This window comes from Sander lucioperca, chromosome 1, assembly GCF_008315115.2.
Source record: "Sander lucioperca isolate FBNREF2018 chromosome 1, SLUC_FBN_1.2, whole genome shotgun sequence".
NCBI lineage: Eukaryota > Metazoa > Chordata > Actinopteri > Perciformes > Percidae > Sander > Sander lucioperca.
In genome coordinates, this window is record NC_050173.1 from 13775601 (window position 1) to 13787648 (window position 12048).

At 41.6% G+C, this 12048-nt stretch overlaps 1 protein-coding gene across 4 annotated transcripts in view; it reads right to left on the bottom strand.

Annotated features, from left to right (window-relative positions):
• Positions 1-2721: 2721 nt before the first annotated feature.
• Positions 2722-12048, bottom strand: part of LOC116048878 (A-kinase anchor protein 2) — a 97804-nt gene continuing 88477 nt past the window's right edge. For 3 of the 4 annotated variants that reach the window (XM_035999107.1, XM_031298162.2, XM_031298166.2), the window contains 6 exons: positions 8713-8811; positions 8525-8620; positions 6909-8364; positions 6513-6688; positions 5336-5374; positions 2722-4092 (listed from right to left, as the gene is read on the bottom strand). In XM_035999107.1, coding sequence (XP_035855000.1) covers positions 3952-4092; positions 5336-5374; positions 6513-6688; positions 6909-8364; positions 8525-8620; positions 8713-8811 — 2007 coding nt within the window. In that variant the 3' untranslated portion in view covers positions 2722-3951. The remainder of the gene's footprint in view (positions 4093-5335; positions 5375-6512; positions 6689-6908; positions 8365-8524; positions 8621-8712; positions 8812-12048) is intronic. The other variant, XM_035999109.1, reaches the window with a different exon arrangement.

Below are 12048 nucleotides of genomic sequence, written 5' to 3' on the forward strand. Positions count from 1 at the left end.
AAAGATAGTGAAACGCACTATGTGTGTGTGTGTGTGTGTGTGTGTGTGTGTGTGTGTGTGTGTGTGTGTGTGTGTGTGTGTGTGTGTGTGTGTGTGTGTGTGTGTGTGTGTGAGATTTTGGAAACCACCCTACCCCCAACATCTAGACTGGGACACATTTGTAGTTTAAAGTTAACAATTCTGTTTTCAACTATTAAAAGGCAAACACTTTGATAGTGAACAGAACAATAGCAGAAAAGAGAAAGTAAAATGATCAAAACAGTTGTTATAATGGCCTCTGTGTTATTATGGTATTCAAATACACATGTCAGAGTAAAATGAAAATCAGGTAATCCATCTCAGTAGGCAATTACTTTTATCATCGGTTACTTCTTCAATTAATCAGTTGGTTGTTTAGTGTGTAAAATGTGAAAACATAGCGAAAAACTGCCCATCACATCTTCCAGTTGTTTGTTTTGTCCAACCAAAAATCCCAAAAGCCGAAGAAATTCAGTTTACAACGATATGAAACAAACAGCAAATGATCACATTGGCTTGTTAGTTTGAAACATGAATGAACCACTCAGAAATCCCACATTTACAGGTTTTGTTTTTAATGAGAAAATATTCATAATATGTATAGTAGGTGTATAACAGTGAGCCGTACATGTGCTATAAAATAACAAAGCGTATGAGCATACAAGTGGTTAACATAGGAAGAGAGGTTATACTGTATACTGTATAATAAGATTGCTTTATCACACACACTCACACACACACACACACACACACACACACACACACACACACACACACACACACACACACACACACACAGACAGACAGACAGTGTGAGTCCCACACTGAAGCTCGGGTGCTTCTGAAGGCGAAAACAAGCTACCAGCATTTCAAAATGATAAATAAATCCTCTTTTCACCAAGAATTCAAACAACAAAAGCATAATAATAATAATAATATTAATAAAGCAAACAATTACAACTCCTCTGCGTGCGCATAATGTCTGTAACCATTTCAAAAGTGTTATGTATTTAATGAGAACTCAAAACGGTTTGGGGTTTGATTGTGTCCTTTGAGGGTGAAATGAGAACAGTGTGTGTGTGCTTGTGTACATTTTAATAACACAGTATTACAATGTGTGGCAGCAGCTACAGTACACTAGGGACGAAGCCATTTGCTTTTGTTGCTCAAAACTCAAATCGTGCTGTGAATAATAAAGCTTAGAAATAGTAGATGCTCAGCTGGCATCCAGAATAGGCCACTGTTAAAACCATCATCCATCACAAATGATCTTTATTTGTCATTCATACTGAAAACATGTCTGCTTCAGCTCCTCTAAAATCAAATATCTCTCACATGGAAATGCATCAAAATATTATTTTGTTTGTCCCTTAACTCATGTGGCAAAATCAATCTCATATCAGCATCGGTGACACTGTACCTCCGTTGCAACTGTGGCATCGGCACTTTCTGCAGCACCACAATAACGTCTCATAAAAAGGGACGCTAGTCCTTTACATACTTTTTTTCATTTTATATATTATCACGTGTAGAAAAACAAGAAAATAGGAGGATTGTCAGGAACTATTGTGGGGTTTTTTTTCGGTTTCAGGGGGAAATGGACACATATAGGCACGAGTCCTTGGTTTCCCAGAACATATTACAATAGATAATTAAATAGAGTCAGATAATTTGCACTGAGGATGGGACTGTCCCAATAAATATCATTATTAGTCATTATTGTCGAGGGTTAGTATGTGTCCCGCGATTCCTTATCTTTTGTGCAACTTTATCTCAGTTTTAATTCTATAGCTTTTATTCAGTGTGTTTGTGAGCAAACAGAAAGATCAGTGCCTGGCTGAAAGACACTCGGACAGGACACGCTGGCAGATGCAGTGATATAAACTGTGACCTGCGGTTCCCCAGGGCAATCTTTCTCACCATCCTCCTGACATCCTAATGCTGAAAAAACACCAAAAGGGCTTCAATAAACAAGCTAACAAAGACTGAAAAGTAGAACAATTTTTGCTACTTTGTAGTTAAGTGGTTCAATGTCGCCAGGTTTCTATCTGAAATACTCATTTGAAAACAGTCCTGTAGGCTCCAGGGATTATTCCTGTTTCAATTTGTTTTACCGTTTTAAAGTAACACCACACTCATAGACGCCTGCAATTCTTCATTCATTTAACAAAACAGGATATCACACCGTCCTGCAAAATCAAAGCTCACAATATATATATATATATATAAAAAAACAGACAACCCCAACACGTGAATCTCCCGCTGTTATGTTATTAACATAGAAAATGAACAGACGTTCAGCCTGTAGTTGTGGCCTGTTAATGAAACTGATAATCGATTGCCTTCTTTTTTTTTTCACTGCTTGTTGTGTGCTTGTTTCAGGATAGGAAAGGAGTGCCACTTCATGCACAACAATCAGCACTTCTTAAATAGATTTTAAAAGCGTAGAGACTGACGTTTCTAAATAACAACATTCTGTTTTTGGTAACACGCTTCTTCATTATTTTTCATCAAACTTTATCCTCAGCTCGCAATGTATAGTAGATAACACGGCAGTTGCCCCACTGGAATCTCAACATACATTACATATTCAGTCATATATCAAATACACAGTCCTACCTCAGTATAATACAGGAAATAACTGCTTACATCAGAGAGCACAGGTCAACAAAGCGACGTAGCCAGCAAAGGTAAAATAAGTGATTTTTTTTTTTAGAATAGAAACCCCCCCGACCCAGCCCTTTCATTAATACACAGTCTGACTGAAGTGACGCAAACATGACCCGGAGTTAGCTTCCCTCTTCCCCATCTGTCCGTCACTTAATAGACATGAAGTCAGTAGTGTTTTATAGACAGACTTTCTATCTAATGTGGTTGCGTATTTTCTCTAAGGTCTACTGAGACTGTAAGTAATACAGAATAGGAGAAGGTACAATACATCATACATATCGTGCATCCGACAATTACTGACGGTCTAAGGCAAAGTTGAACCTTGATGCTAGTTTTGCAAATGTCCTCACTAGCATTTAACAGTTCAAGGACCCTCAAGTCGGCACTTACGATTTAATACAGATGCTTAAAAGGATCGCAAAAGCTCCCACCAACACGTCATGTGTGTCTTCTATCTGTACTGTGGCACAGCAGGACGCAGAAGACAAAACTTTACGTGCTCTGAAAGTGATGCTTGGGCTCCCATTTGTTTTCAGTGCCTGGAAAAACATGGCAGTCTTCCCGCAGCATCATCCAATAAAGGTAAAAATAATGCTGACATGACAGAAATTAGGCCTCGCCTTTTTCTCATTTAACGTTCAGTCAAGAGGTTTCTTGATAGTCACTTTGGACACACCTGCTTGTCGTTTGCATCTTTTTTTCTCTTCCCCTGTTGGTAATGAAAACATCTCCACACGTTTTGAAGATGATTGGGGTAATTATCAAGCACCCATTTCCAACAAGTCTCAGGCAACCTGTCAAAATATAACCTTTAGATCTCAGCCCATATTTCAATAAGAAAATGACAGGCAAATGAAAATTCCTATGAATATTTAGTTCATTCAACGTCTACCAACTAGTAAAAAAGCTTTCTTCCCAAATACATTTCGGAACAGCGCTCTTAAACCACCAGAAAACCATTCCAAAGTGTCTCTTGCATCACTGACCTTTTTTTCTCTCCAAACTCACCTCAACACTTCAAATGTCTCTCACATACTCAGTTCAGTCTCTTAACATACTGTTGGCCTTCACTCCTCAGGTCAGAAAACCTCAACTTGATGCATCTCTTCGATGAGCCCCATTGGTCGAGCTAGCGGGTCATGTGATCATCAGAATACTATAGTAGCAAAATAAATACTGTTTCCTTTCCCTATCCTCGCTTCATTCTCCTCTTCCTCCTCCTCCTTTCCACTCGGTCCTTTAACTGTCTCTGGAAGGAGCAGTTTACTCCTCCTCCTCCTCCTCTTCCTCCTCCTCTTCTTCTTCTTCTTCTTCTTCCTCTCCTTCCTCGTTGGCGTAGATACCGGCTTCCCACTTCCGTGCCATGTCGCTCTTCCTCCTAGTGACGCGAGTGGCCTCCAGAACCTGTCAATTACAAAACAATCATTCAGACGAGCGCACAGTCAGAGCAACGTAATAGTTAGCATGAGCCAACTGTTTACTGATAAAACCCATGCTTTTTTCCCAGCTCATCAGGGATATAATGGCAACACAATCACACCACACCAGTGACTTTAATTTGGCATGCAGTCCTTGTCAAAAACTGAGGGAGCGCTTGGTTAAACCAAGTCCTTGAGTTGTATCTACCAGAATGAAGCGCACCTGCAGTATTTGACAATAAAAACAAAAGTCATTTTATTCCATTCCAGGGGAAGTTTCATGCTTCAACGCTGAGCCCTACCTCAGTTTTCTACTGGAGGAGTAAGTTGATGCTCGCAATTGCATCTACTATGACCTCCAGTCGATACATATAACAACTCAAAAAGGTATATTTCTTTGAATGAAACTTTTATATGTCCATTTGGTAGAAAAAAATATCACTATCATTCATCTGATGTTTATTACCCAACATTTGCAAATTTATATTTTTTTGCCATATACATATATTAGCGCATCATGACATTAATTCTTTTCTAATATTTTAAATTAGCGCACATCTCCTTTTTAATTTGTTTAAATGGTGCTGTATATGTGCTGTATAGGGAGGGCAGGTGCAAAACATTGTGCATGGGGAGGGGGGGGTTTCAAAGGTCACACCAAATTGATGGACAAGCACATGCAGCACCAACACCACAGAGCTGAACAGTAATGCAGTGAGACCACAAGCAGACCTGGGATCAGATATAAAACGGTTTCCCTCACAGAATCCTCCAGGTCTAGGGTTTCTAACTAAAATAATACATGCCCATCTCATATCGTTTTCTGGACCACTTTCATATCTGGGAGACTGGGTGAAGTGACACAGTTTGTGTTTCTTGCTGCTGACTCATCTACAATGTTTTTACAACATTTAATGGAGAGTACAAAAAGCGATTGCCAGTGAAAATCGCCACACTTAAGACTGTATTTGAGAACTTTCCCTTCTTTCTAAGTTGAACTGAGATAATGCTCATGAACACAAACGGCTTCGGAATGCTCTCCAAATCCCAGGGAATAAACAGTTCTTTCAGTGAGATGTGATACAGACATATTAAAAACCCCAACAATTTTCAACTGTCGCAGAAAGCAGGGATGTATTACTTTTTCTATGACTTTTCAATTGAGTCTGACCCAGGTCTGTCAGTAAAGGCGGTTCATGGAGTGAACAGGTTTGAGGTGAGACAGATACCTCAGTGGTTACCTCGTTAGCCAGCAGCAAACGGGCATACTGACCGACCAGCAGGAGAGAAGCAACAGTACAAATAGTCAACACATGTGATGTCATCATGGATAAACAAATCAAACAAGATCAGCAATGACAAAAACAGGTAACAACAACCCTGCTGCAAATTATTAATACTTATATTATTGTATATCCTGAAAAATGCATGATAACTATGAATGCACTGTCATACATTTTCTGGTAACACTTTACTACTTGAAGGTATCTACATAAGAGTGACGTGACATGTCAGTGTCATGACAGTGTCATGAACACACAATTCTAACCCTAACCATAACTTGTCATGACAAAAACCGAATGACACTTAATGACAGAAGCGTTATGTCATAAACGTTTGTGACTTGTTTATAATGTTTATGACACGTTCATGACAGTGTCATGTCACTCTTATGTAGATACTTTCAAGTAAAGTGTAACCCATTTTCTGTTGCAGAATATGATGTGTTTGTGTAATTTAATGTTACCCTAAGATGTATGTTTTCTTGTATGTGAATGTTAAGTGTTGGTGCTTATGATTTGAGAAAACTCGGTGGAGAAGTGAAACTGTTGTCTGTGACATTTTCTGGTTATGTAACTTTCTTTCCATCATGTAAGCCAATGGGCGTCGTAGACTTTTGTTTCAGCAGATAAGTCTGCCAAGATTCAATACTTCTTCTTAATAAAGAAACCTGGTTATAAAACACGTATTCAGATACAAAACAAACGAGTAAAGATGGAGTCAGGACGGAAATCCCCCAGCGTCTGTGACTTACTTTCAATTTCAGGTCCGGCTTCAGGCTGGTAAATTCCCATTGCTGTTATACAGTATTAGCTCGTGCCAACAGGCCATGAATGGAAGCATTCAACCGTGTTGGCATTACTAAATCCCAGTGAACCACGAGAGCCAAACAAGCATGTAATGTGTGATGAGCTGCATCACCTTTCTGCTACTGTTACTCACTGAGAGACATTTTGGCATCTTGGTTGCATATCTTCAACAACAACTTCTACAGGTTTATTAGATACATTTTATCTATTTAAAATGGGATTTTTTTTTTTTAGCACCAACCAACATTTTTATATTTATACTAGCTATTTATATTTTCTCTCTGCTAATCTAGTTTTTCCAGGTTCAAATACTTACACTGTTGTCCTCCAGTTTCTCCCTCCTTTTCACTTTGTGCGTTTCATAGTCTTCCATAAGTGTCTGCATGAAGTTTTTGGGTCGTCCTCCAGAGTCCTCGCTGCCGGCGTCAGACAGGGCTCCTTCTGAGGGTGAGGGTGAAACGGGCGGTGCAGGTCGCACTTTCTCGATCTTTCCTGTACATTACAGAAAAACACATGGCGTTAGACACGTTTGTTAAATTACACCAAGCACAAATGGTTTACTTAAGCAATATTTCATTGTAACTTATTACGTATACGTACAAGAAGTCTTTTTTTAAGGTTTTTAGTTCTAGTGCAACAACAACAACCTACAGCAGTCTCATACAGAGACCAACGAGAAACAGCCTTGTGAAGCGGTACAGTAGTGACTAACCTGGGGCTGTCTTCGCTGTCAGTGTGAGTCTAGCTGGCAGGCTGTTGCTCTTCATCTTATCTGCTGGGGAGATCTTGGTTTGCCGCATGCCCGTCCTCACCGGGCCGAGACTGTTGCTGGAAGCGTTGCTGGGGCGGGCAATAACCACAGGCTGCTCCTTCCTCTGTTTCTTCAGCTCCTCCTCCCTCTGTTGAGCTGCTCGGATCTCCTCTTCGATCATGGACAGAGTTCGCTGCTTGTTGGAGCGCAGGCGGAACGGCCCGCTGGCTGCCTCCGCGTCGGGGCCTCGTGCAGCTGCGGCCGTGCTGCGCAGTTCAGCTGCCTCTGAGTATTTACTGAAGTAGCTGAACTCTGGTTTCTCCGGGCTTGGGGGAGAAGGGGGACGGTAGACTGGGGTCGGCCTGGGAACTGGAGCTGGTGCGGCAGAGGCAGGGGCGGGAGCCGGGGCGGAAGAGGCGAGGGCTCTGGCGTAAGAGGACTGGATTTTGATCCTGGGGCCTCCATCTCTGGGTCTCTGGGGTGGCGAGATGGGCTGAGAAGGCTGCGGAGAAGGCGTCTGGAGCTGTGTTCGCTGTGCTGGACTGGAGGGCTGCTGTTGCTGCTGCAGAGCGTGTTGTGATTCTGAAGGCTTCTCTTGGGAAACGACTCTTACTTCTGGCCCTCTGTCTGGCTGAGGGGACAGGCTGGATGGAGCAGGACTGGTGGACACAGGCGATTGGAGGCTGGGAGCTCCGCTCGAAGACACAGGAGAGGAGGAAACTGGCTCTGGGCTACTTGAAGAAGCCGAGGATGGAGACACAGGGGCGCTCAGTTGTGAAGAATTCAAGTCAGATGGCTGCCACTCCTCTCCATCCTGAGCTGCCAGGGCATTTTGGATAGCATTTTGGACAAGTACCCCTGCGTGGTAGTCCAGCTCCTCTTCTGTTGGACTGCCACTGGTCTGCCCATTGACTGGCGTGGTGGGCTGGGGGGTAGGCGGTGACACTGGGGTAAGTGGCAACGGGGTAGGTGGTAGCGAAGCCCCGCTGTCGGAAACATTATCCAAGCTAAACACAGTAGTGTCCTGAGAACGGACAGATGACTCGTCTAATCCTGAGTCGGACTCCTCTGGGTGAAAACCTGGATGGAAATGGCGCTTCCCTTCCTCCTCGTCAGGCAGGATTGTCATTACAGCTCGTGCACGAGTAAATTCTGCTGCAATTCCTTCATCAGACCAGGCCAGGTGACCCTCCCCGGTTTCTGCAACAATGTCTCCGCTCCCCTGGCTGCCTCTAGTCATGGATTTCGAAAAGGGTTTGGCGGAGTATATGTGAGGAGCTACGTCCCTCTTGGTTGCCTCCCCTTGCAGAAACTGCCTCCTAGCAGACGAGAAGTTGATCTGCTCCTCCACAACGTCCTCCTTCCTGTTTAGCTCTGGGTCAAAGGTCACCATTGTGGGAGGACCTGACACCTGGGGCTGCAAATAGAGATGAGATGGGAGGACAGAATACAGAGGAGATAAGAAAAGAAAGGTGAGACAGAAATGTAACAACAACACTGTTAGATTGCAGTGCAAATCATTTTCATATCCCGCATCATTAGTCTTGTGTGTGTGTGTGTGTGTGTGTGTGTGTTACCTGTGAGTATGTATAAGTATGTTTCTGCTGTTTCCTCTCCTGGTATTTCTTGAGGGACTCAAGCTGCTCTGCATCCAGCTGTTCTTCCAAAGGAACCTTGAATGAATGAATGAACCAACCAAAAAAATCAATCAATCAGTTTGTCAGGAAGTCGATTGAGGTAACATAAAAAAAAAGTGGGAGGCTACCTCCTGAGGAGGGTTCCACCAGCGGGTGGCGATCCCAGGGTTTTTCTTCACGGCCTGGTCTTTAATCAGCTCCTGACGCTCACGCTCCAGCTCCTGTACCTGAGAGAAGAAGAGTATGAATATTCACAAAGAGAATTCCCAATCATTTTTACTATAGCATTAGCTTTTAATCACATATTAGCTGACAAGAGACAGGAGAAACATATGCACATTAAATATGCAGTAGGTAAGACTTATAAAACTAACTTTCTGTCATATTTGCTGAAACTAACCCTATGTTCCAGTAGAACTACATGAAGCAGGTCATTAAAAAAAAAAAAAATCCAGCTCCTCTGGCCCCACCTACAGCCTGTAGTGTGATTTGCAAAAATCTACCGCTCCCTGTTCAGATGCACCAATCAGGGCCAGGGGGGGTGTCTAACTGCGTGTCAATCACTGCTTGCACACGCATTCATTCTCTCTTGTGGGGGGAGGGGCGTAGGAGACTGTTTTGGGCTTTAGCAGAAAGGGGGGAGGGACTGAGAAGTTGTCGATGTAGTGAACGAGAAGTTAAAATTTTTTTGGCTAAGTCCTGGATCTTCGCAATCCTACCTACAGCACCTTTAAGTAGCCTATATATATATTCAGTATAGTCCTATGAGGCCTGTTAGCAGGCAAAACAAGAATGCTTTCCATTGCCTCACCAATCCGTTGTAATAGCCACTGAGCAAGCCATGTAATACCCAAGGTAGATCAGAGGATCGCACAGTGGGACTCGACTGAAAATGATTGTGTTTTATTTTTAGTGGTTGATTTTAAAACAGTGGAAAGTTTCCACTGGTCATCACTGTTTCCTTATCTCTGATGAAAATGTGAACCACAGCTAACCTTTTGGGCACTGCTGTCGCATCATGTGCTCGTGTTACTTAGGGTGAACTTATGACACACTTTCAATTTCAAAATTTCTTCCTTTTAGGATGTCATTTCTTAATTTCATAATTTCATCTGAAGTGTGTTGTGGTACGTACAGTATACGCTGTGACTTTGGTCATACCATTGTAGATGAAGAAAGTACTAACATATAACTTAATACTGTACCTTCCTTTCTGTGTTCTGTGTTCTTAACTCCACACTCTGGGACTATTTCCACACATTTTCATATTTTTCAGACCTTTGTTTTAATGCTGAGGCTGGATAATAAAAGCGTACCAAGAAAAAATATACAAAAGAGTTCAGCTATTATGTTTTTTCTTCGAGATAAACGTCTGGAGGACGTATTCATATACGACAAATCATTCATTTTAGGCTGAACATTTTATTTTTTAGCTTACCTTGTCATACTTTAGCTGGCTTTATAGCTGCAACATTCTGTTGAAAATATCACAGATTCATGCCCCCCAGGTATTGATCCTAATGGCACTTTACAAGTGAATGAATCTGAAAATGTTTTCTGCAGGGTAACATGTAGTACTAGTACTATTCCAGTTATAATCAACAATAGACCATACAAAGTGTTGAATCCCCTAAGTAATAAGAAGTTGACTGCAAACATAGTCAATTTAGCATCCAGTTCACGTCAGCCACAACCTACCCCAAAAAACGAGACAGTGTCTGTAACTCGACTCAGATCAGTTAAATCTAATTGGAATTACAACTACCACTGCAATGATAGAACAGGATAGGAAAATTAGATGCGGTCTACTAAATATCAGATCTCTGTCTTCTAAAGCAATATTAGTAAACGAATTGATATCCGATAATCAAATTGATCTATTCTGTCTAACTGAAACATGGCTGGGCCATGAAGAGTATGTCAGTCTAAATGAAGCCACTCCTCCCACTCATATTAATACTCAAATTCCTAGAGTCTCAGGCCGAGGAGGGGGAGTTGCAGCCATATTTGACTCAAACCTGTTAATTAATCCTAAACCTAAACTAAATTATAACTCTTTTGAAAATCTCGTTCTTAATCTTCAGCATCCAACATGGAAAACAGTACAGCCTATTATATTTGTTGTTGTCTACCGAGCACCAGGTCCATATTCTGAATTTTTATCGGAATTCTCAGAGTTTTTATCATGTGTAGTCCTAAAATCAGACAAAGTACTTATTGTAGGTGATTTTAATATCCATGTGGACGTTGACAGCAATAGCCTTAGTACTGCTTTCAACTCACTACTAGATTCAATTGGTTTCAGTCAGAGTGTGCATGAGGCCACGCACTGTTTTAACCACACCCTTGACCTTGTGCTGGCATATGGCATCAAAATTGAAGACGTAATAGTATTCCCGCAAAATCCTTTATTATCAGACCACTTCTTAATAACTTTCGAATTCTTACTACCCGATTATACGAAATTAGATAAAAGCTTCTACGCTAGATGCCTAACTGACAGTGCTATAGCTAAATTCAAGGAAGATATTCCAACAGCACTAAACTCATTACCGTGCCGTAATATAACAGAGGATCTTTATGTAAACTTTAGTCCCTCTCAAATTGATAATTTCGTAGACGGTGCTACGGCCTGCCTACGGACTACTTTAGACTCTGTTGCTCCCCTTAAAAAGAAGACGATGAAGCAAAGGAAACTAGCGCCTTGGTATAACTCCCAAACTCGTAAATTAAAGCAAATCTCGCGCAAACTTGAAAGTAAATGGCGTTCCACCAAACTGGAAGAATCTCGTTTAGACTGGCAAGACAGTCTGAAAACCTATAGGAAGACCCTAAGAAAGGCCAGATCAGACTACTATTCATCACTAATAGAAGAAAATAAGAACAACCCAAGGTTTCTTTTCAGCACTGTAGCCAGGCTGACAGATAGCCACAGCTCTATTGAGCCATCTATTCCTATAGCTCTGAGTAGTGATGACTTCATGAGTTTCTTTAACGATAAAATTATAACAATTAGAGATACTATTCATCACCTCTTGCCCCCAACCTCTAATGGGTCACCTTTAACTGACAGACTGCTAGAAAGAACGACTAGACCTGACATATACTTAGATTGCTTTTATCCTATAAACCCTCAACAATTAATGCTAAAGGTCTCTTCAGCAAAGCCATCTACCTGTCTCTTGGACCCCATCCCTACGAGGCTACTTAAAGAAGCGTTACCCGTGGTTAACACTTCATTGCTAGATATGATAAATATGTCTTTATTGACAGGTTATGTACCGCAGTCATTTAAAGTAGCTGTGATAAAACCTCTACTGAAAAAACCCACCCTCGATCCTGAGGTCTTAGCCAACTATAGACCTATATCTAACCTTCCCTTTCTCTCCAAGATCCTTGAGAAAGTAGTCGCTAATCAGTTATGTGATTTTCTACATAGCAATAGCTTATTTGAGGACTTTCAG